This window comes from Lampetra fluviatilis, chromosome 34 (genome assembly GCF_964198595.1).
Source record: "Lampetra fluviatilis chromosome 34, kcLamFluv1.1, whole genome shotgun sequence".
Lineage (NCBI taxonomy): Eukaryota > Metazoa > Chordata > Hyperoartia > Petromyzontiformes > Petromyzontidae > Lampetra > Lampetra fluviatilis.
The window spans coordinates 572754-596542 of NC_136308.1; the positions used below are offsets into that span (position 1 = coordinate 572754).

A 23789-nucleotide genomic window follows, 5' to 3' on the forward strand; every position below is an offset into this window, starting at 1 on the left:
TTAAGTGACAAACTTAAAGTGATGTTTTTTTTTTTAGTAGGTGACCGGGCTGAGACCATGAACTCATCGCGCTTGAGACCCCAGTTAAATCACACGGAGCAGTTGCTGCCGGGATGTCAAACTGGAATTCTCAGAGCAGTGTGAGCTCAAAGCTCGGTGAAACAATGTTCTAACTGAACATCACCTCGACCCTATTTTACAAGTGACGTATAAAATAAAAATTACATCTTAAAGTGACTTTAAAAAAATTGTCCAGAACTGTTCATGTTCACGTAGTTTTGTTCATCTTCACATAGAGTGACGTTCAATTTCTGCAATTAACCGAATGTAATTACCAGGGGTTGCTCAAGGTAAAGTGTGGAACAAAAGGATGGAGAAATGTTACCCAAGTTTTCAGAGCATGGTCACCATCAACACTACGATCCGTGTGCCCCGAATTAAAAACACGTCGAAGCCGTGAAGAATTAGCATGAAGTAATAGAGGTATCATGTCAACAGCAACGTACGTAGCGGATGGGAGAGGTCATGCACATGCCGACTAGAAATTATCAAGAAGGTTTAAAAGACTGCCATACGTTACTGACAGACAGAACATATTTCAATTTCACGAATAAAGCTGCTTGCTGAGAATGTTTTAATTAAATGTCTAGGTGATCCACCAATCCCGTTTCCATATGACCGGAGTACGCAGTTTATCTCCACCACGCCGCCATCAATCACAGGATGCGGGCCGCTCGGTAAGAACGCCCCGTGTGATGCGCACGACAGCCTACTCTGCAATCACGACAGATTAACTTGGACGTGCAATTTTTGGCAAATGTCACTCTCCCTGATTAACCATAAAGCCCGGACCCCCTGTGGCTACCCAGTGTCATTTTTCTCGAGGCTCCGCCGAGCAGGTTCCCTGCAATATCGCACCACCACGCGGGATGAGGCACTTTGCGTAATTTTGCGCACAATAGGCACCTGATTTTATTCACCGAATACCGCGGCCCATAAACGGTTCGGTATCCAGCGTCCCAGAGCGGTATTCGGCCGTTAAATGTGCGAGAGAGTACGAGCCCTTCTTCCCAGATCTGCCTTCACATGGTTCCATTTGCGATTGTGTTGTCGGTGGTCCCGAAGGTAATGCTGGCGAGCGGTCGGGGCCAACTTCGTGCATTCTCCGCTTCCCTTTCACCACTGTCATTTCCTGTTCCTTGACCACTCAAATAAGAAAGGATTTTTTTATTTTTATAAAAGTCACCATTTTTATTCTCAGGCAATTGGAAATGTACTTGAGCTGGAATTCATATTCAAAATCTGAAATAAACTGACACACTTGCAAACCAGATGTTCCATTCTCAGGGATTTTCTATGTGAAATATTTTTTATCAAAATGTACAGACCGAGTCGACCCTCAACCAGGATTTGAACTCACAACCGTCGACTGTGAGCCACTCGCTCTGCTGCCCAGCCACCCGGCTGGCATGCCATTGCTGCTGCTGCGTAAGGGGATGAACAGGCAACACCGTTTCCATCCCAGTCTCGATGAAATCACCCAGACATCGATCTCACACTCAGAATGTGCTCTCCACCGCCCAGGCCTACAATCAGGAGCAGTGGCCACGTGACTCACACCAGGCCTCTTACCTCCTGACCCCATCGCAATTCACCCCACGGAGACATGGATATAATGGAGGCTTCACGTGACAGATACATGTGTAATGCGGGCGTAAGCGACCTTCCGGAGGTGACGTCACGGGGGGTGGAGTCATGTGACGTGGGGGGAAGGTTCGGGGCTTTAAGCGGGTAAACCGGAAGGGGAAGGCAGTCGGGGTGTGAGCGGAAAAGAGTGAGGCCACGCGGGCAAGTGTGGAGAGGGGGGGCGCCGACGGCCATCGGGAGCCAACCCCGAAGATAAGAGGAAGCTGCGGAGTGGTGTGCAGCTGCGGAGGAGACAGCCAGGAGGGCTGCGTGTTAGAGGCAGCGGTGTGGCTGCCAGGAGGAGCTGCGGAGAGAGAGAGAGAGAGGGCTGCTTGTTAGAGGCAGCGGTGTGGCTGCCAGGAGGGGCTGCGGAGAGAGAGAGAGAGAGCAAGAAGCTGTGAGAGCTGCGGAGGGAGAAGAGCAGCAGCGAGTACAGCCAAGGGGGGCTGTGTGAGAGAAACAGCAGCGGAGCTGCTGTTGTGGATCGGGCCGACATTGGAGTCAGCACCGTGGAGAAGCTACAGAGTAAAGACAGCCGTGTGGGTGTACAGCACGAACCGAATAATAAAGGACACTGAGCCAGACATCGTGGTCCAGTCGTTTATTACACATGTGTAGTGTCTTCAAAAATTACTCGCACCGACACGCTGTAACAATTCACCTGCTTACACTATAATTCACCTGTTCTCGCGCCTACAACTATCTGTACGGTCACATACACTTGACTTCTCCCCGCTCTTATCTATTCTGCACCTCACTTATCCTGAAATCAGCAGCTCTGCACTCAGCCACTCTGCACTCAGCTACTCTGCACTCAGCTACTCTGCACTCAGCGACTCTGCACTCAGCGACTCTGCACTCAGCGACTCTGCACTCAGCGACTCTGCACTCAGCGACTCTGCACTCAGCGACTCTGCACTCAGCCACTCTGCACTCAGCCACTCTGCACTCAGCTACTCTGCACTCAGCTACTCTGCACTCAGCCACTCTGCACTCAGCCACTCTGCACTCAGCCACTCTGCACTCAGCTACTCTGCACTCTGCACTCAGCCACTCTGCACTCAGCCACTCTGCACTCAGCCACTCTGCACTCAGCCACTCTGCACTCAGCCACTCCGCACTCAGCCACTCCGCACTCAGCCACTCCGCACTCAGCCACTCCGCACTCAGCCACTTTGCACTCAGCCACTCTGCACTCAGCGACTCTGCACTCAGCCACTCTGCACTCAGCCACTCTGCACTCAGCCACTCTGCACTCAGCTACTCTGCACTCAGCCACTCTGCACTCAGCCACTCTGCACTCAGCCACTCTGCACTCAGCCACTCCGCACTCAGCCACTCCGCACTCAGCCACTCCGCACTCAGCCACTCCGCACTCAGCCACTTTGCACTCAGCCACTCTGCACTCAGCGACTCTGCACTCAGCCACTCTGCACTCAGCCACTCTGCACTCAGCCACTCTGCACTCAGCCACTCTGCACTCAGCCACTCTGCACTCAGCCACTCTGCACTCAGCCACTCTGCACTCAGCTACCCTGCACTCAGCCACTCTGCACTCAGCCACTCTGCACTCAGCCACTCTGCACTCAGCCACTCTGCACTCAGCCACTCTGCACTCAGCCACTCTGCACTCAGCCACTCTGCACTCAGCCACTCTGCACTCAGCCACTCTGCACTCAGCCACTCTGCACTCAGCCACTCCGCACTCAGCCACTCCGCACTCAGCCACTCCGCACTCAGCCACTCCGCACTCAGCCACTCCGCACTCAGCCACTCTGCACTCAGCCACTCTGCACTCAGCCACTCTGCACTCAGCCACTCTGCACTCAGCGACTCTGCACTCAGCGACTCTGCACTCAGCCACTCTGCACTCAGCGACTCTGCACTCAGCCACTCTGCACTCAGCCACTCTGCACTCAGCCACTCTGCACTCAGCTACTCTGCACTCAGCCACTCTGCACTCAGCCACTCTGCACTCAGCCACTTTGCACTCAGCCACTCTGCACTCAGCCACTCTGCACTCAGCCACTCTGCACTCAGCTACTCTGCACTCTGCACTCAGCCACTCTGCACTCAGCCACTCTGCACTCAGCCACTCTGCACTCAGCCACTCTGGACTCAGCCACTCTGCACTCAGCTACTTTGCACTCAGCCACTCTGCACTCAGCGACTCTGGACTCAGCCACTCTGCACTCAGCCACTCTGCACTCAGCCACTCTGCGACTCTGCACTCAGCCACTCTGCACTCAGCCACTCTGCACTCAGCCACTCTGCACTCAGCCACTCTGCACTCAGCCACTCTGCACTCAGCCACTCTGCACTCAGCTACTCTGCACTCAGCCACTCTGCACTCAGCTACTCTGCACTCAGCCACTCTGCACTCAGCCACTCTGCACTCAGCTACTCTGCACTCAGCCACTCTGCACTCAGCCACTCTGCACTCAGCCACTCTGCACTCAGCCACTCCGCACTCAGCCACTCTGCACTCAGCCACTCTGCACTCAGCCACTTAGCTGAGTACTCTGCACTCAGCCACTCTGCACTCAGCCACTCTGCACTCAGCCACTCTGCACTCAGCCACTCTGCACTCAGCCACTCTGCACTCAGCCACTCTGCACTCAACCACTCTGCACTCAGCCACTCCGCACTCAACCACTCTGCACTCAGCCACTCTGCACTCAGCCACTCTGCACTCAGCCACTCTGCACTCAGCCACTCTGCACTCAGCCACTCTGCACTCAACCACTCTGCACTCAGCCACTCCGCACTCAACCACTCTGCACTCAGCCACTCTGCACTCAGCCACTCTGCACTCAGCCACTCTGCACTCAGCCACTCTGCACTCAGCCACTCTGCACTCAGCCACTCTGCACTCAGCCACTCTGCACTCAGCCACTCTGCACTCAGCCACTCTGCATCTCCACCGCTGCCCTCACCTACGTGAGTGTGTGTGCGTGTGAGTGAGTGCGTGAGCGAGCGACGTACCCAGGGAACCAGCTGTACTCGGTGGAGGGGCGGCCGATGAGGTTGAGGCTGGACGCCTTGTGCACGGTGAGCGTCTCGTGCACGTAGCCGTGCGGGTTCACGTAGGCCGCCATCGGGCCGTACTGCGAGAGGCTGCAACACACACACAGCAGCAGCGGTGGCATCAGCCGCGGTGGCAGCCGCGGTGGCAGCAGCAGCGGCACGCTCTCAGTTTAACGAGCACGACGTCGTCGTCATCCATGGAGGAAAGCCTCGCCGGGTCTCGCGACTTTTACAGGAAGGTCCTCCTCTGGGCGTGTGGTCTTCTCACTTTAGTCGTCGTGAGATCGAAGACTAAAGTGAGAACGCAAAGGGCTGGTGGCACCGCATCCTCGCCACACCGTAGCAGTCTGAGCAGGGACTCCGAACCCAGACTTAGCAACAACCCTGGGACAGTGTTGGGTGGTGGTGATGGGTTAACGACACATATTTACACGATCTAACCCAATAAACCTCTATGGATAATATTGGTCGCGAAAGCCTACATGTTAAACGAAATTATATTGTTTCAACACAATTGGAGCACTGCAAGTTTTGTAAGTTAGTTGTACATGGATACGCCAGTCAAGGTGCCCCTACGCTCCGTTACACATTTTGTAGCGCACATCACTGTTGTTGGCTTTGAGGCCGTGGTGTAAATTGCACTGGAAACTAGAAAAGTGCCGAACCAACTCAACGTGGTGGTTTACATTGCAGTGACTGGTGACGGGGCACAGTGACGGTGGACTCGCTCCGCTTGGGAACCCCCTTTAATGATGGGCAGCCGCTTGGATCCACACCCAGAACTGTCGGCGACACTAATCCCACACTCTCACCTCCCGTCCACCCCAATGTTCTCCTTTAGTTACGATTTGTTCACGGCATTCAAATTGCAATTTGTCGTGTGCTTCTGAAAAGGACCTGTGCATCATTCACACGTGGTGGCGGACAGATGGTGTTGGGCGGCCGTGCAGCGCCCACGTCGGATCACCGAGGCGGCACTGCTGAGATCCGGGCTTTGGTAGTCAGTCACCCGCGATTAAAATCTGGGGTTTCAATTGTAGCGAGTTTAATGGACAATTACCAATGACGACACAAAAAACTAACTTTTAAATTATATTCTTCACTTAACTGAGCAAAGCCCAAAGAATAATACAATTTTTTTCTATACTGCACCATTCATATAAATTGCATCTCAACACGAGGCAGAATTTGGAATACGGCAGTTTTTGCACAGAAGGGATAGGAGAGGCCTAGCGGACACCCAGGACTGGATCAAACCGATTTGATAGTTCGTGCTGTGAACCCGGGTGCCTTAGGCCGTAGCGCACGTACACGCACGCTCATCGACTTGTTGGCACACACATGCACCGAGCACTCTTCAACAACCACGGGAATAAAAGCCACGCTCGACGAATTAATGCGTCACGCACAGGAGCCTGTGCGGTGCACCCTCTAATAGGCACGTCCAACAATCGCAGGTAACGCTGGTAATGAGATTGGTGGTTCAGGCTCAAGGAGGCAATGAATCATATTCCGTGCAAACTGTGCTTTTTTAAAGTTAAGATTGCTGCGAGTTCTTACCTATGGGCATTGATTGAAAACTGAATTATTGTTTGTACTTAAATATATTTGATCTTAGGCCACAGCATAGATGTATTTATTTATTCAGGACGAAAAATTATGAATGCACGGCAATTTTAAAGACACGTCTCAGGCTTTCATCTCTACAAGCGCATTCCATGCGTGACTGCAAATGGCCTTCAAAGCCTCGTGCATTCATTTTCGTTTTTAATCTCTTGGCCAGATCCGGCGGAGGAAAACCCCTCCATTCCCCTCCCCCGCCCCCTAAATTATTCATTCACACGAGCTCCAACCGTCTCTTCATGCGCTCTTAAATCCCTGCGTGCACGATACCCGTGCATGCCTGTCGCCCATTCAGGGTGGATATTGGCTACTGCAAGCTGCACGGCAAGTGCCGCCGTTTCTTTTCAGAAACAATGCGAAGCGACCAATATCATGGTTCGGCATTACAGCCGGGCTGCGGTGATGGCTAAGCACGTGGCTGCCTGTAATGCAGCACTGTGGAGACGGCTGCGAGGGTTGGTGGATCGCACACAAATGTTGTGAAACTCCTTTCCCGTGACGGGGGAGGTGCCGTATCCTGGAAGGCGCCAGCAGGCGTCCCAGTCTATCACGGGGGCCGAGCGTGACGTCAGCGGCACGGCTCGGGTCTCGCTGTTGAAAAACAACAACCTGGCGCCATTCCTGAGGCACGCCAAGCAAAGACGTAAAGAGCAGATAACGCTCAAACCTTCAAGCGCGGCGGGGAACGCATCCGCCGTCCTGGCACCCATCGGCACCTCACAGTGCAAGAGAGTCCGAATGATCCACCAACTCCATCCCCAAAGTGCTGGATTAGAGGAATGCGCCACCGCGCCCAGACACCCGACAGTTTTCTGTGGGCACTCCGGTTTCCTCTCACAAGCCAAGAAATAAACCCCACTAACACTTAAGTCGAATCTAATCTTCACTCAAGATGCTCTATAACTCCACTGGCTTCCCGTTTAATACCTGACGCTCGAATTTAAATCTCTCCAGGGCCTCGTCCCACCCCACCTCACCTCTTCATTCCCAATCTTCTCTCTGTCCTTCCTTCTCTCTGTGGCCAATCTTGTTTTCGATCCTTCTCTCTCCTTGCAGCCATCCACTGGAATAAACTCCCCCTGTGCATTGAGCAGCACTGCCCATAGACACAACACTGCCCATAGACTCACCACTGCCCATAGACTCAACACTGCACCATAGACTCAACACTGCACCATAGACTCAACACTGCCCATAGACTCAACACTGCCCATAGACTCAACACTTCCCATAGACTCAACACTGCCCATAGACTCACCACTTCCCATAGACTCAACACTGCACCATAGACTCAACACTGCACCATAAACTCAACACTGCACCATAGACTCAAGACTGCCCATAGACTCAACACTGCCCATAGACTCAACACTTCCCATAGACTCAACACTGCCCATAGACTCAACACTTCCCATAGACTCAACACTGCCCATAGACTCACCACTTCCCATAGACTCAACACTGCACCATAGACTCAACACTGCACCATAGACTCAACACTGCCCATAGATTCAACACTGTCCATAGACTCAACACTGCCCATAGACTCAACACTGCCCATAGACTCAACACTGCACCATATACTCAACAATGCCCATAGACTCAGCACTGCCCCTGTACATGAAGCAGTCCCCCTCCTTAACCTGCTTCCATTCCTCTCTTAAAGCCCCACCTCCTCTCTATTCCCCATTCTCTTCCTCTTCCCTCCCCTCGTCCCTCCACTCCTTCCCATCTCTCCCCTACCCTTTCGTGATCCCTAAAGTTCCCTCTATCATGGTCACTCGTTCCTCAACCTTTGTAGCACGCCTCTGCCATCTGAATCATTCTATTCGGTCACTGTTTTCTAAACAACGGCAAGCACGTTGAATGAAGGCGCTCAAATATAAATATTAGATGAGATGAGAGGGGAGTGCAAGGATTGAGAAACGCGTGGCCGTGAATGTAATTGGTCAAACATCTTAATGCAGGACCCCTGCAAAGAGGAGCCTTGAGACTCAGCGAGGCTTTCCTGGAGATGTTTTTATAACCTGAGGCGACCAATTTACTGAACACAATTAATTCTGATGACCACACCTCATCGCTCTCAATGTACCCGTATAAAGGCACCGCAGCGTTCAAATGTTCCGCTGTTACGGAATGACTCCGTGCAGCGTGGTGAAAAGGACAACGATTACGTTAGAAAGCAGTCAGCAAGCGTACTGCCAGTTCGAAGCGGAGACTCCGTCAAACAACCACTGACAAAATAACCCCCCCCCACAATTTGCAGCGCTTTCTTTGGAGCTCTGATTCGTGCCATTTTTGGGCACACTATCACGATTCAGCAACATAAGAAGCAAACGAGATGAGGAGGGTGTGCCGCCCTGCGTGTTACCCTGTGTGTCACCCTGTGTGTCACCCTGTGTGTCACCCTGTGTGTCGCTCTGTGTGTCACCCTGTGTGTCGGCCTGCATGTCGCCCTGTGTGTCGCTCTGTGTTTCACCCTGCGTGTCACTCTGTGTGTGTCACTCTGTGTCTCACCCTGTGTGTCACCCTGTGTGTCACTCTGTGTCTCACCCTGTGTGTCACCCTGTGTGTCGCTCTGTGTGTCACCCTGTGTGTCGCCCTGCGTGTCGCCCTGTGTGTCGCTCTGTGTGTCGCTCTGTGTGTCACCCTGCGTGTCACTCTGTGTGTGTCACTCTGTGTCTCACCCTGTGTGTCACCCTGTGTGTCACTCTGTGTCTCACCCTGTGTGTCGCCCTGTGTGCCGTTCTGTGTGTCACCCTGCGTGTCGCTCTGTGTGTCACCCTGTGTGTCACTCTGTGTCTCACCCTGTGTGTCACCCTGTGTGTCGCTCTGTGTGTCACCCTGCGTGTCGTCCTGTGTGCTGTTCTGTGCGCGACGACGATGACTACCTGAATATTTCGCCCCGCATGGTGATTTCCATGTCACAGTTCCTGCAGCACAGCGACGTGCACTGGAACACACGAAGATAAGCGCTCGTTACAAAACTATCGCAAACTTCAAACAGGACCAACAGCCTCAACAAAGTACAAACGCTATGGCATTCACATTTTCACTTCGTAGTATATATATCTATGTGTGTGGGTATTTTGACATCGCGCATGAAGGCCTGAGTGATGAAGCGACCAAATGCTACCGCCGCCGCGGGCCGCGCACTCCCCGGCGCGGTGCCCAGCGTGCCCACCTTCTCCAGGATGTCGAGCTCGCAGCGCAGCCTCTGCACGGCGCTGCCCACGGTGAGGAGGCTCAGGCGCACGTCGTTGTCTATGGGTAGACACGAGGCCACCCAGTAGGAGAAGTCTGTGCGGGGACACACGGCGTGTCACGCCATCGACGCGTTCACGTGGGCAACGCTCCCAAAACCAAGGGTGGCACAGTCGGGGTTTTTACAATCGGGTTTAATTATCTTTTTATATTAAATCCGATCATCTGAGATTGGGAGAAATCCGGTTTAATTGGTTCTAATTGCAGAACCGCACTTCTCAACGATGGGCTTCATCCATTCCAAGCTAAGGAACTCACTGGCGCTCACAATTGTGGAGAAGCTCGTGTTCATCAAGACCAACCTGCCTGCCACATTTTACGACTATCCCGTGCCCGACGGCCCCGAGTATGATAGCAGCACCGACGAGGAAGCAGCCTAAGCCTTGGATCAGAGTTTCGTATTCATTAAACCAGGTTTTAATTCCCCGAAATCGGGTTTAATTGTATTAAAGAAAAAACCCGATGCCTGCCACTGGAAAAATCGGGTTTTTTCCACCCATGCCCAAAATGGCGCGACCACTTGCACGGAACGTCCCACCGCTCCCGGATGGACGGTTGTGGCCGCGAAACGAAAGGTGAAAAGGTGAGAGAGAGCGTTACAATACCTATGGCGTTGTCAGGCAGCGCTTTCTCCCTCAGCTTTCCGTACCACTCGCGCAGATGCCGCTTTATCTTCTCCATCAGAGTATCCTGTCGACAGGAACGACAACCGAGGGGGCACAAGGTACGGGGCGGGAAAAGCAAACAGGGCGGCACGAGTGTGCGCGCACTCAGGCCAAGCGGTGCCACCTAATCGCGCTGCGCAGAGTTAGGCTCAGTGCGTCGTGTCAAAAGTGAAAAAGTCAAATAGGAATTTGAGCCAGACTAGGATGTGTCAAATCGGACTGCCAAGTCAGTGTACCAGATAAAACTTCCAATTCTAGCCACAGGCTCGTAGGGGTTTGCAATTTAATTTCACGTGTTATTGTCAAATGTTGTGCTTTGACCAACGATGCAAACACGCCCTACTTCTGTGAACAATAGAATCGCAGGGTATTTAACACCCACTTTACAGATGAGGACTCAACACTGTACTTTGGCCGATGCCAGAAGCAGAGGGCAGCGTTGACTGGGAGCAAAGGGAGAGGTTGGACACTCACGGCGTCGTACAGAGAGTAGACCCAGGGCGGCCACCACGTGAGGCTGGCGCAGTGAAACTTCCTCTGGAAAACAAGTTGGAAAAAATTACGCATACGCATGGATTATGTAATGCTGTCCATCACGCGTTTGTCCTTGGAAGTATGTAATTAGTGGTAGGCATGTGTGTGTGCACGGGTGTGGATTGTAAACATCGCCAATGGAAAGACAAAGGCGGTCGGGCGTGGTGCTGGTCACTCACCTACTCGTGTACCGTGCCGGCTTTCAAAGGTGCTCGCTAACAGCACTTGCTCCAACAGTCTGTTAAGGCTATACGGGAAATCTTTGTCTTCATATGTACGGCGGAACGGTGACGTAGTGGTTGGCACACTGCACTATGAATCCAAAAGTCCGAGTTCAATTCCAACTCACGGCCAACCTCAGCGAGGAATATTCTAACCGGCCCTAGGCCTCCCCGAGGTCCACTCAATGAGAACCTGGTGCTGTGTCTAAACATCAGCACTGGGGAGACAGTGGCAGCCAGGCATTGCATCGGCCACATCACCCCCTCGTGCGCCGTGGCGGCCTTAGTGGGTGCTACTCGCTAACAGCACTCGCTCCGATGGCGGCGTGTGTAGGCTACACGGGGGACCTTTGTCTTTGTGCGCAGGTCCACCTTGTGGTAGCGCCGCCAGTATTGGGGCGAGGCGGACGGTCCGGCAGGCGGCGAGGGAGGCAGCTGGCGGCAGAGCGACGCGCACCGGGCGCCCTCCAGTGGCGAGAGCATCGTCTTCTCAGCCAGGATCTGTACCTTGGCCACCTTGTTGCTGTACACGGGAGGGGGGGAGGGGGGAAGGGGGTAAGAGCCATAAGACAGAAAGTGAATGTATTATTTCTGTGTACACATTTGATGTCCATCTGTTATACATTTGTTAACAGATTGGGCATACTCGACATGGAATATTCCAACTCTTTAGAACCCCCCTTTGGTTAGACGCTCCATTGGTTGAACCCATGACGTCACTTCTGGTCTGACCGTATAAAAGGGACGCCAGGAGAAGTGCCAGGCAGGAGCGAGTGGACAGTCTTTGACCACCATGTGATAACGTGATAAAGTACGTTGACAGGCGAGATATAACTTGGGAAATCGTTCGTCAGACTTATTGCTCCCACAGGTTAAGGCGTAGCTTATTTTTGGTACAAGAAAGCTGCGCCTACAAGGGGGTCAGGGCCGAATGAACTCAAAGACATTTTCAAGCCTCCGTCAGGGTCCATCGTGCTTAGGGGGTTCCAAAACACAGGGGTTTCTCAACCTGATCTGTGGACGCCCGGGGGAAATGCAGTGAAGATGAGGTGGGTTCCGTGAAATACTGTGACTAGATAAACAGGAAATGTCCAGAGGGAATCACAACCAAGATGTCGTCATCATGGACAAAGCCGTTGATGCCACCACTGCCTCTGTCCCCCCAGTGGTATGAAAGGGGGAGGCGCAGTTATGTGGTGGGGTAAAGTGGGGGTACTTTTACCTCTTCTATGATGTCTGACCAGAGGAGATATCTGGAATAGTCGGCCAAAAAATACCGACAAGTCAGGCTCTCAGGAGCTCCCTCGAGTGGAGGCTCTTCTGCCAGCAGGTGCGTGAGCAGGGCTGCCCTTCTGCCTTTGTTGTGCATCGAATCCGTGAACCGCGCTGAAACCATCAAACTCTAGGCAAGCGTCAACAGGTTCAAAACCCAGGGAGCCACAACGGGGCTCGGACCTTGGAGCTTGGAGGTTACTCGGTTTGTAACCCAGGTTCTGCCGTTCATAGAGTAGCGCAGTTTGCTGCGTGATGGTGTCATTGACACACGTACCGATTGTGACAATCACACGCACACTTAACCAGCTAGCCTCCGATTATGCAGCTGCTGGGTTCTAGTTCCCTTCATCCTGTCACGACGATATTGTCGGGTGTCATTGCCAAATGCTGCTCTAGGGAACTGACATGATGAATTACACAGTAGGTAAAACTATATATAGGATGTATATTTTCTTTACTGTCACCAAAGGTAAAGGAAGAAGATGTTGACATTTCAACCGACTGGGTTTAATGAGGAAACATAGAGGCATGAATTGCAGAGATATTCACGGGAATTGAAGAGGAATTGCTCTGAGAAGGGAGTCAAACCAATAGATTTTTCGCTTTGGTTCAGGTAAACTGAAAACCGATTGAAACAGTTATGGCGATAGCTGGATGAAAGTGACTGAGTGCTGGATGATAGTGAGTGTGGTGGATGACTTAATGAATTACCGGCTGATAAGGAGTGACGGATGGATGGATGCTGACTGATGAGGAGTGACGGATGGATGGATGCTGACTGATGAGGAGTGACGGATGGATGCTGACTGATGAGGAGTGACGGATGGATGGATGCTGACTGATGAGGAGTGACGGATGGATGGATGCTGACTGATGAGTGACGGATGGATGGATGCTGACTGATGAGGAGTGACGGATAGATGGATGCTGACTGATGAGTGACGGATGGATGGATGCTGACTGATGAGTGACGGATGGATGGAAGCTGACTGATGAGTGACGGATGGATGGAAGCTGACTGATGAGGAGTGACAGATGGATGCTGACTGATGAGGAGCGAACGCTGGATGATCGAATGAGCGCTGTGCGGGCGTACCCGTCCACCTGTGTGCGGACCTCGATGACCCGGAAGCGCTGGCGCCCCACGGCCTTCAGCTTGACGGACTCGACGCCGTGCTCCGACTCTACGCTGCACTGCACGATCTCCGCCGTCGTGCCCAGCTCCGATGCCACAGGCTGCCCCGACGTGGGCTCCAGGCTGCGCAAACACAGATGCACGCACGCTCAGCCGTACACATCGGCGGTGATTGTGACGCTCCGCCGCACGATATTCGCTCACGGCGGCAAATTCCCCCTCCAAGCTCTGCTGTCCTGTATGTGCGACGGTGTAATTGGCCGGTTAATGAGCGTTTACGTGTGGGAGGAAACCAGAACATCCGGAGAAAACCACACAGACGGAACAGGTGGAGTCATCGTTTTCCGTGCCGCCTTCTCCCGGCGAGCCGAGTGTACGGCACCTCGGTGCCCATTTGCGCGACCCACGGGGGCTCGCTGCCTCCGAGGCGCTGGACGGCGGGCCACGTGCGTAGCCACCGCCGTACACATAAGGGGTCGCCCCCTCTCCTGTGATGTGATGAACCATCACGATTCCGGGTTGTGGTTTCACTTAGGAAGCCATTATTTTTTGTACTAATTTGTACCGTTTCATTTTTTGCTTGTCAATTACATTCTGTTCTGCTTGTTTGCACTCCTTTGTGCCATTTGCATGTAATATGCACATTCTTTCCCTGTCTCTTTACAGCCTGACGTCCTCTCTCAAAGACGTCAGCTCTCTCCGTGATATTTACTCAACGACCTTGCTTTTAGATACTCCTCCCAATTGCATCAAATTCTTAAAATATCCGATGCAACTTAAATAGCCGTCTTCCCCGGCTTCTTGTACCTATAACTTTCCCAGTCAAAACTTGACATTCAGTCTCTCGTTTTCTCATTACATGTCCAAGAAATCGAACTTGCCTTTTTGTATTTTTTTCATTCATTTTATTTTTGAACCTGCTATCCATAATGCATTTCCGTCACTCAACTTGTTTGTCCATGAAATTTTTTACATCCATACAGGGGAACATACCCTTATATGTAACACTTCAGTATTCTAATTCTTGTTGTCATTAATAATTGGTTACTTTCAATACATTATTGACAACATTGTAGATAATACGTTATTACATGCATGGTTGTGTGCTTGTATCTCGAGTGTGAGAATAAACTGTAATTGGTCACATGGGAGAGTGTTGTTCATGAGTGCCCAGTGAAACTGGTACGGCAGCAACGGTGTGGCCATAACCACACCTCCCTTTGTCCCACCAGAGACGATGTGGTCATGCCACTGGGTACTCATTTTAGGCTGAAATGATCCAGAAAAATCTCAAAACAGTCGTTAGCATCGTTGGGGAGAATATAAGTAACGAAATAGATCAGAAGCCAATAGGCCTCTTTTATACAGTGGCTCAAAAGTCAGGACACACAGGGTTATTTCATTTATTTTAACACGGGCATGCTGTGGGTAATTGGTACAAACGGCAATTTTTGATTGTGTATATTAGTCCAAAACTCAGAGACAACCTAAGGGGAAACCTGGAAATTCTAAGTATAGCAGCATCAACACCCACTCTGGGGTGGAAGGCTGCACCGTCAAGCCCCTTATTCAAAGTTAATTTGTAAATTCCAGCTTTTATCTCTCATCGACTTTCCCTATTCTACTAGACAAAGCAATGAAAGCCTCATGCATTAAATTAGCTTTAATCTTTCAATGTTTGCTTTAATGGTATAAATATCAGGAGATGTTTATTAATTTGGTTGGGTAGGTGGATAATTTTGCATTGCAGGTGATATAGTGGCCATAAGCTATTATATATGAAGACATTTATAATGTTTTCGTAATTTTAATAGGTTTTATTTTTGTTATAAATCCAAAGTGAACTATCGGCATCAGTGTCTTGGGACAACAAATTCCAAAGGGCAACGCTCACGGCAAGCAGGGTGCATCACATTTTATCAAGAGGACGGCTTACGGCAGACGATGTCACAGAATCACGTCGGAAATCGCTTCAATTAGGGTTCTTATCCACACCACGTGATTAACAATAATTGAGTACATATGCTATATTCGCTATTCTGACAGCGCGAGGCTATGACGAAGGAGGGCATTACGGTTCACACAGTCCACAGCAGTTTCATAGTGGGAGGCGATGTCACTGTCTGTCATCCCAACGGAGACATTTGCCGGAATTTTTTTCAAATGTGGAAAATCTTGACCATGACGTCGGCACACAATGGCCTCCGCTTCTCAAAGCGAGTAGCGGGACCTGCAGCGTCGCCCGCGGCCTGCCACGCTCGAGCCACGAGCCCCGCAAAGAACGACGACCGCTGGGCAATGTCACCCCAACGAGCGACGATCGCTGGCCCACGTCGCGCCAACGAGCGACGATCGCGTGACCGCTGGGCCGTGTCACCGCCACCCCGAGCGATGCAAGTTCGCACGGCACGTCCCCCGAGGAGCACTCGTCCAAAGGAACTAAATCGTACGTTTGGTTCACAGGTCACATTTGCCAAAGGGTAAATGGAGATCAAATTCAACCCGATGGGTTTTTGTGCAGTCATTGGTGACTGTGGTAAGGACCATCAACTTTCCATACTTGAAAACATGATTTAATCAAAGATGAGTGGATTGACCCCAGGATGAGTGGAGGGATTCCAGCCGAGGGATTCCAGCCGAGGGATTGCAGTCGAGGATCTCAGCAGCGTTGGTTTGGAGTGTTGATGAACAGTCTGTTCATCATCGCTATCTCCCATGTTCTATTCGCTGCTCGATTAATGTATTCTCACATCGCAGCTGGGCCCGTGATACCACGATCCATTTCGTTGTGCGATCTTCTGAAATAATTTATATAAGTGTGACAAGAGGCTAATGTTCCTGTAATTATTTAAACATGTCTCCCTTTTTGAACAGAAGCATCATCTTTTAATGCAAGCATTTGGTCAATTCGGCTGATCTTTTTGATCCAACAGCTGGTTCCGCTGCTTTGATTATAATATCCAGATTTGTTCCATCTGGTCTGGGAATCAAAGTAAGTAAAGATGTCTGGAAAGAGGCGATTAAGTGTAAGTGATAGCAGAAATATATTCTAAAGCATTTATCTTGGATATATCACAACTTATCTCGAGTATTCTAAATTATTCATCATAAAACGATAGATTTCCCGCAAACACGTGCTTAAAAGAGGTTTTCTGCATTCTTAAGTGTTATATTATTATGTCTTGGGGTCACATTTTTATCCCGTCGGAATGCATCTCCAATGATCTAATGGAAGCCAATGGGCAAATAGGGTTCCATATTCGGAATATTGCTTCATGGACAACTTTTCAGGAACGTTTCGGTTCCATATACCGATGAATGCCCGTCGAGTCAAACAACGCCCGCGACCCTCCACAGTGTGTATAGCCCCTCAGCCAGCAGTGGATTTACACGCACATCGTCTTAATATGTTCATTAGAAGGGCTGAGACCCATATTGAGAACTGTGTTTAATCGTTTAATCACCAACTGAGATTTTGAATAAACAACTGCGATACTCACTTTTATTACTAAAGCTACGCAGTATTTGTTCTCTCGCTTGGCAATGCACCCCTCAAGCGTACGGCCAAATCGGTTGAAGCGGAAGCACAATGGCTGTGCAATCGCTGCTTCACCACCGAGCGAAACGTATAATTACCCAGGGCTCGGAGAGGCGTACCCAGGTATCTTTACGATTCATAGTTTGTTGCTAATGCCCGAGACACGGGGAGCCACACGGAGGAAGGCACCGTGCATAATCCGCCCGTTGTTAATACGAGTCTCCAATATGAAATTTAATTATCTTAACAATGAAAATTGTTATCCTCTTAAATCTGTATAAGCCGAGGTTTTGCACCAAATTTCCATTCATGCCAGTGCATTTAGCTAGCGCGATGAATAATATGCAGCTCCGGTCGCTATTCATGAGCGAGGCGTGCCCTCTGCAACCCGCCGCTGACTCATTCATCTTCCCGTCGCGAAGCAGGCGGGGGATCGCTGCTCTTCGCATTGCCTCCTCGTAAGCGCCGTTATCATCACGGGCAGTGACATTTACAATGTTCTGACCCCACGTATCAAACTGTGGAAGAACAAAAATAAACCCCCGTTAAATACTGAGCTCAACTTGACTTAGCTAACACTAAACGGACCCTTCTCTACCATCATGCGCTGTTGGCAAGGTTGTTGAATGCGTGCGTTCCATTTCAATGTACACAACAGAAACACGAACTGTCCTGCTGGAAAAAAACAACTAATAACGCCCACTGCAATTTCCACACAGTATTTAGGGCTCGTTTTTTAACGCTTTTCAACAAAGGTTGAACGCTTGAATGCATTAGTTCCATCCGTCCGTCTAGAACGAGGGGTTACAACAGCTCTTGTAAACATGACACGGCCCGAGCAGAAGCGCGCTCGCCGCTTGTCACAGAGGTTCGCGGTGTGAAGGCAGCAGCCGCCCCAGTTACTCCTGCGGTGTGTCGTAACCACAATCACGCTAGGAGCTTTCCACTTCACGATGAACATTAAAGATTCCCCCACGTCATTCGCAAGAGGAGGCCATTGTGTGCTGGCATCTGGGTTCAGATTTGTCATGTTCGAAAGTTACACCGCAAATTACTCAATTGGGAATATACATAGTAATAATGCCCATTTGCAGGCCAGGAGCTGAGACGCCTTGTGCCCACAGGGGCAGCTGCCACTCGGGGTGCCCTTCAAATGTGTTGAGTTAAGATGCTGTGAGACACCCCGGAGTATTGGGTGATAGCAGAACTGAATCATTATTATCATCATCATCATTTAAGATGACACAATATGAACTACATTTCCCTTTAAAGTTCAATTGCTATTCAGGGTTGAGCAATACTCAGTGAAAACAAATCCAGCGCTATTTGATGCTTGCACCAGGAGGCCGGGTGGTTAAGGCGACGCATTGCGAATCCGTTGTGCTCTGCACGCGTGAGTTCAAATCCCACCTTCGTCGCAATAATTTCCTTGCACCTCCGATTAGCACGGTTGGCTACGTACGGTGCGAGAAAGTTCAGTGTATATCCATACATACAAACCTGTAACATTGAAACATCGATTTCAGCCTTCGAAGAGGACTCTACAGCGCAGTCATGGCGCCCCCTTGTGATATCGCTGGTGGATGACTTCCTCAAGCGTGCTACGACATCGCTGCTTATCAATTCGTCGATTGAAGTAGAATTGTTCTCACAATCCGCCCGTTGAAAGAGATGCGACATTCACCACAGCGTCATGCGAGGTAGAAAGGTCACACATGCATGGAATCTACAACGCATTGATACAACTCTTTTTTTATTCAAATAATTTACCTGGATAATCCCATCAGATGGAATATCTGGCAAGTTTTCCAGAACCAAAGCATGCTACGTTGACCTAGCGAGACATCGGAATCTGGCTTTGGGTGAAGCAGGCCCAGCCATAATGACGAGTTAACTGTGTGTGACATCTCTTGGTACACCGAGGATGGACATAGCGTTCCACGTCATCGGTGCATTTCAATGCAAGCAGCACAGCTCAGCCTCTGCAGTGGAAAAACTGGGTGCCTCCTGCCCAGCACCGCGCTCGCCAATGCACAAAAGAGACATTCGGAGAGCACCACACAATCAATCTGCGCTTCGCAGATGACCGCAATTTGCATTCAGGCAGCTCCCTAAAGTGGCCAGGTCGATGTTTTACTGCCAAATAAATTCCCATTCGAACAGCATTATCCCTTTGAATGGTCCACGTTGCATATTAATATATGCAACACTGGCATATTTGCATATCAAACGTGAGTGAATCAGAACACTAACATTTTATCCTCTGTGCAGGTGAATGCATCATTTTTGTAGAGGCATAAAAAGTATAAAAGAAACTATAAATAGGAACAAAGGGAGTCCTGATTTCCCTCGTATTAAAAAAATACGTGATTTTTTTTATCATGTCATAAACTACACAGACGTAGAGCAGTGGCACAGCAGTTCAATCAATTCCGGCCACCGAAATTCAATTCCCTGCCATGGCTAACATCAGCAGCGAAATCCAACCAATCCTGGCTACCTGCAAGTGACAACATCGTTCTCCTACAGCTGTTCTCCGGCTAGGGGGGAAATGTATCCGTTTTGTGAGATACGGCCGACTGGCACGGCGTGCACAAAGACAAAGATCTCCCGTATAGCCTTAACAAACCGTTGGGGCAAGTGCTGTTAACGGGCACCTATGAAGGCCGGCACGGCACACGAGGGGGTGGGTGCCCAACATCACGCTGAGCTAACTTTGTGTCCCGAGTGCCGATATTCATACACCGCACTAGGTACTTGAGGTTGAGTCACGCGAACACATACACACGCGCACACACCTGTAGGCCAGCACCCCGAAGGTGCGGTCGTTGAGCACCAGGTTGCGGATGAGTGACACCTCCTGGGGGCGGAACAGGTGCAGCGGCAGCGTCTGTCCCGGGATGAGCATGGTCAGGCCGCCCGACAGCAGCGGCACCGACTGGCAGCTCTCCTCGTCGTGCACCGTGCGTCCGCTGTACTCCTGCAGGTCCGTGCCCAGGTACTGCAAACACAGCAGCAGCCCCCTGTATAGCCACGCAGACGCTTGGTGCAAGCACTGTTAGCGAACACCTATGCGGGGCCGGCATGGTGCCACACCGAGGGGGGATGTTTACACACCGGGCCAGCTACTCTTCTAAGGTTGAGTCAACCTAGACGAGGCCAAGACCGGTTCAGATTATTCATTGCCGATGTTGGCTGCAAGCAGAAATCTAACTCTGGTCGTCGGGTGTGTAGTGCAACGCAGTACCCACTCCTGTGGCACGCGCACAGAAGCATGTGCAGCGTAACACTCACCTTACAAAGAGGTAAAGGCACAGGCCTGAAATGGTTTGCCCAGACCACTACTGGTGGAAGACTATTTCATGCCGAGGCCACCTAGTGGCTATTCCATGCTGGTCGCACGTCTTGGAGGAGGTGGGGAGCAAAATCACTTTATTCTGTTGGGGAGTAATTCAAAGCCTAATAATCACCCAACACACATACACATTAACAAGTGAGTTGGTGACGCTGCCAAGTTGGCAGTGGTGCACGAGCACAAGGAGCAGAGACTCGGCAGGTTCGTCAATATCACCGTAGGCTTAAAAGGAGTAAAAGACGACATATTGGGCAATGGCCCAGAGCACATAAAAACAAATGAAGATGGGACATTGTCCCAAACTTCGCCTGTGGTATATTTCCCTTTAACAGCCACAGCATTATTGACGTTTTGAGTAAAAAAAAAGACTGCATTACTGTAAATGATTTGTGTTGGCTGTCTAGGCCTCTGCAGATCTTCCCTTCTTGCCTGAATGTTACGCAGAAATTGTGGTGGAATAGGACCAATTCCATGTCATAGGCATCGGCTATACGATGGTGAATCTCACCGATGCTGGCGGCTGTCGGTCAATTTCATCTCGTCGGTTTCCATGTGGACACTGCCAAAGAGCTCCGATAAACATTTAAACCACTAAAAGGTATCAACACTAAAAACTAAACATTTTTTTACCAGGTAAGGCCCACTGAGTTAAATAGCTCTTTTTCAGAAGCAACCTGGCCACAAATGATAGTTCAACGAAGTGGATTTGTTGGAATGTATAGCAGCCAAATACTCTAAAACGCACGTTTATAAACATGGAGGGAAAAACCAAAAGTCTTGGAGAAAAATCCAAACAGCCACGGGGAGAGAAACCATGCAAACTCGAAATATACAGCAGTAAGGGTCAGAATCGAACCGACGACCTCCTGTATACCAGGCGAGGTAGTTAACATCTCGCCACCGTGCTGCCCCGAAGAAACCAACAGTGCGTCTCTCTGTGCAAAACAACATGTACTGACTGTCCATTGCCCATGGGCGTTGCAAAGCAGCAATACTTCACGAGTACAGGAGCTATTTAAGCAGGCAAACTCTTGGCTGGTTTGGCTTTGTGAGTTTTAGTTAATGTGTCAGCACATGATCAGTTTGTACACAAAGAGATACATCTGGCATCTGGCCATGAGCACAAGATTATAATTTATTCCATACATACAACAGCATTACGCTTGCAAGAAATCACTGGGTTCCAAACTCAGTCATGTCTAGTGTTGATAGGCTGCCTCGAAGGGGCCTAGTATATGTTTACATCCAGCTCCATCCAGTAATACAGAATACCAAGATGCCAAATGAAAACATTTCTGTGGCGATAGCTCTCCCACGTGTTTTCGGATTGCACCACGAGTTTTTCGGCATTCCGTCCGACGTTTCGCTCCATGTGCCAGTTATAGCTTTAGCTCCTGGGCACGACCGTGATAATCTCCCTGGGTGGATTCCCCGCGGCTGTGATGGAAGGAGCATGGCACGCGTACCGAGTGCAGCGCGGGCAAGGTGGAGTCGAAGTTGATGATGGTTGGGCTTTCCCCGTCATCGCTCTCGTCTCCCGGGTCCACCTCCAACTCACTCTCCTCCTCCTCCACCTCCCCCTCCACGTCCTCCACATCCTCCAGTTCTGCACAGACAGCCACAAAACAAAGATCCCCCGTATAGCCTAAACAGACTGTTGGGGCAAGTTCTGTTAGCGAGCACCTGTGAAGACCGGAACGGCACACGAGGGGGTGGGTGGCCAACACCAAGCCCGGCCGCCTTTGTCTCCCCAGTCGCAATGTTTACACATCGCACCAGGAACTCATTTGAGGCCGAGTCGACCTAGGGGAGTCCAAGGACCGGTTCAGATAATCGTTGTTGGCCGTGAACGGGAATCGAACTCGGATGGTCTGTCAACCCCTTATCAGTGCCTACCATATTACAGACCAATTCAGACATTGCTGGTCACCCTGTGCCCCTATAAATATCAACGTTCACCCTACAACGTCCCACCATCACAAGAGAGAAACACAAATAGACAACATTGTTTACCCGTATTCAAACGTCTGTACGCCGTATGGACCTGAAAACGACATTTCAATGTACAAGAATGCGGGTGAACCGTATGGGTTGAGAGGGGTATGGGTTTGGTAGCGCTACCCGCTACCCTACACCACTCCCCGCTCACCCTCACCGCCTGGCACGTGGTGCAGGTCGCAGCAGGGAATGTCCGCGGTGCCAATTGATGGACGAGCCGTGAAGGCTGCCCCCCACGCTTGACGGCGGCCGTGATGATGATCTCCTCCTCTGTGCCCGTATTAAACCACCACCATCACCATCATCATCGGGGTGCTGATATGGCCGAGCGGTTGCACGTTCGCCGCACGTTACAGAGGTTCGCGATTAAATTCCAGCAGCCGCGCTGATAAATAAACAGCGGATGTGATTAACCTCGGATCTGTGTGCGTCGTCTGCTTCGCTTGGGGATGGTAAAGATCCCGTGGCGTCGAGATCAACAACTGACACACTACACTACACACACATCCGAGTTGGCCAAATTAAGAGAAATCGAATATTTATGGATGTCGTGGAGAAGTCACTGGCTGGGTTAAATCGATAAAGTCTCTAAAGCCAAGAAACATTAACTTCGACTGAAATAAAATGACTCTACAGCCTGTAGCTTTGCGCGGTTATAACAAAACTCTTGGGTTCACCAAACATCCAATCCCATCGCAGTGAATGCATCTAACCACACTGGGTGGAGATAAATACCAGACTTGTTTAGGATGTGCTCGGCGGCCAGCTCAACTTGTGAACACATCACCACAGTTCCTCTTTCTCGATATGCGTGCGCGTTTGTGTACAGGGCCACTTCCACATTCCGATCTTGAGCCGGCAGTGGCTGCAGATGCATGGCAGGACCCAGTCCATCCTTAATGTACACAACAATCACCGGTTGACATCGCCACATCTGGTGGTGAGCACAGACGAGAGTAACTAAAGGCCGAGACGCTGTGTTGCTGGAGGGCGACTGCCCAGGAGCCTCCTCCTCCACAGACGCCGATGTTGACACCGCTGGTACCAATCATTGGCAGGTCCACTCCAGCCCCGTTCACATCGGCTCCATCTCTTCTCTAGGCCGTAATCGCGCCAGTGTGTCATGCCCCTCTATCCGGACATAAGCAGATTGGGCAAGTGGTATCTGCTCCCACTCGCTCCCTCACACAGGGCAAGCGGTGTCTGGGGCAAGCAGACTGCTCACACCACTCGCTCCCTCACTCACACAGGCCCCTGCCGCGTACCCGGCATCTGCTGCAGGTAGTGGCGTAGCCCCTCGCGATCGTCGTCCTCGTCGTCGGCCATGTCTCGCGCTGCCCGTGAGCGCGTGCTTTGTTAATTGGCGAGTTAATTGAGACGAACGCGCGAGTGATTGTAGCCACTGCCGCTGTCAGCCACTACGCACTTGGATATCCGCCCGCGTGTTTACGGCTCTGCAGCAGACGCG

General features: G+C 50.9%; 1 protein-coding gene across 3 annotated transcripts in view; it reads right to left on the bottom strand.

The window, feature by feature from the left end:
• Nucleotides 1-23788, bottom strand: part of CRBN (cereblon) — a 39352-nt gene extending 15564 nt beyond the window's left edge. For 2 of the 3 annotated variants that reach the window (XR_013639568.1, XM_078872271.1), the window contains exons 1-10: nucleotides 23587-23788; nucleotides 21790-21929; nucleotides 19767-19969; nucleotides 13392-13553; nucleotides 11393-11543; nucleotides 10740-10802; nucleotides 10206-10290; nucleotides 9521-9636; nucleotides 9228-9289; nucleotides 4672-4803 (exon numbers count right to left, since the gene is read on the bottom strand). Coding sequence is in view for 2 of the 3 variants with exons in the window: in XM_078872271.1 (XP_078728397.1) it covers nucleotides 4672-4803; nucleotides 9228-9289; nucleotides 9521-9636; nucleotides 10206-10290; nucleotides 10740-10802; nucleotides 11393-11543; nucleotides 13392-13553; nucleotides 19767-19969; nucleotides 21790-21929; nucleotides 23587-23647 (1175 nt within the window). In the remaining variant the exon portion in view is untranslated. Of the gene's footprint in view, nucleotides 1-456; nucleotides 1991-4671; nucleotides 4804-9227; nucleotides 9290-9520; nucleotides 9637-10205; nucleotides 10291-10739; nucleotides 10803-11392; nucleotides 11544-13391; nucleotides 13554-19766; nucleotides 19970-21789; nucleotides 21930-23586 lie in introns of those variants that run through there. The other variant, XM_078872272.1, reaches the window with a different exon arrangement.
• Nucleotide 23789: the final 1 nt, after the last annotated feature.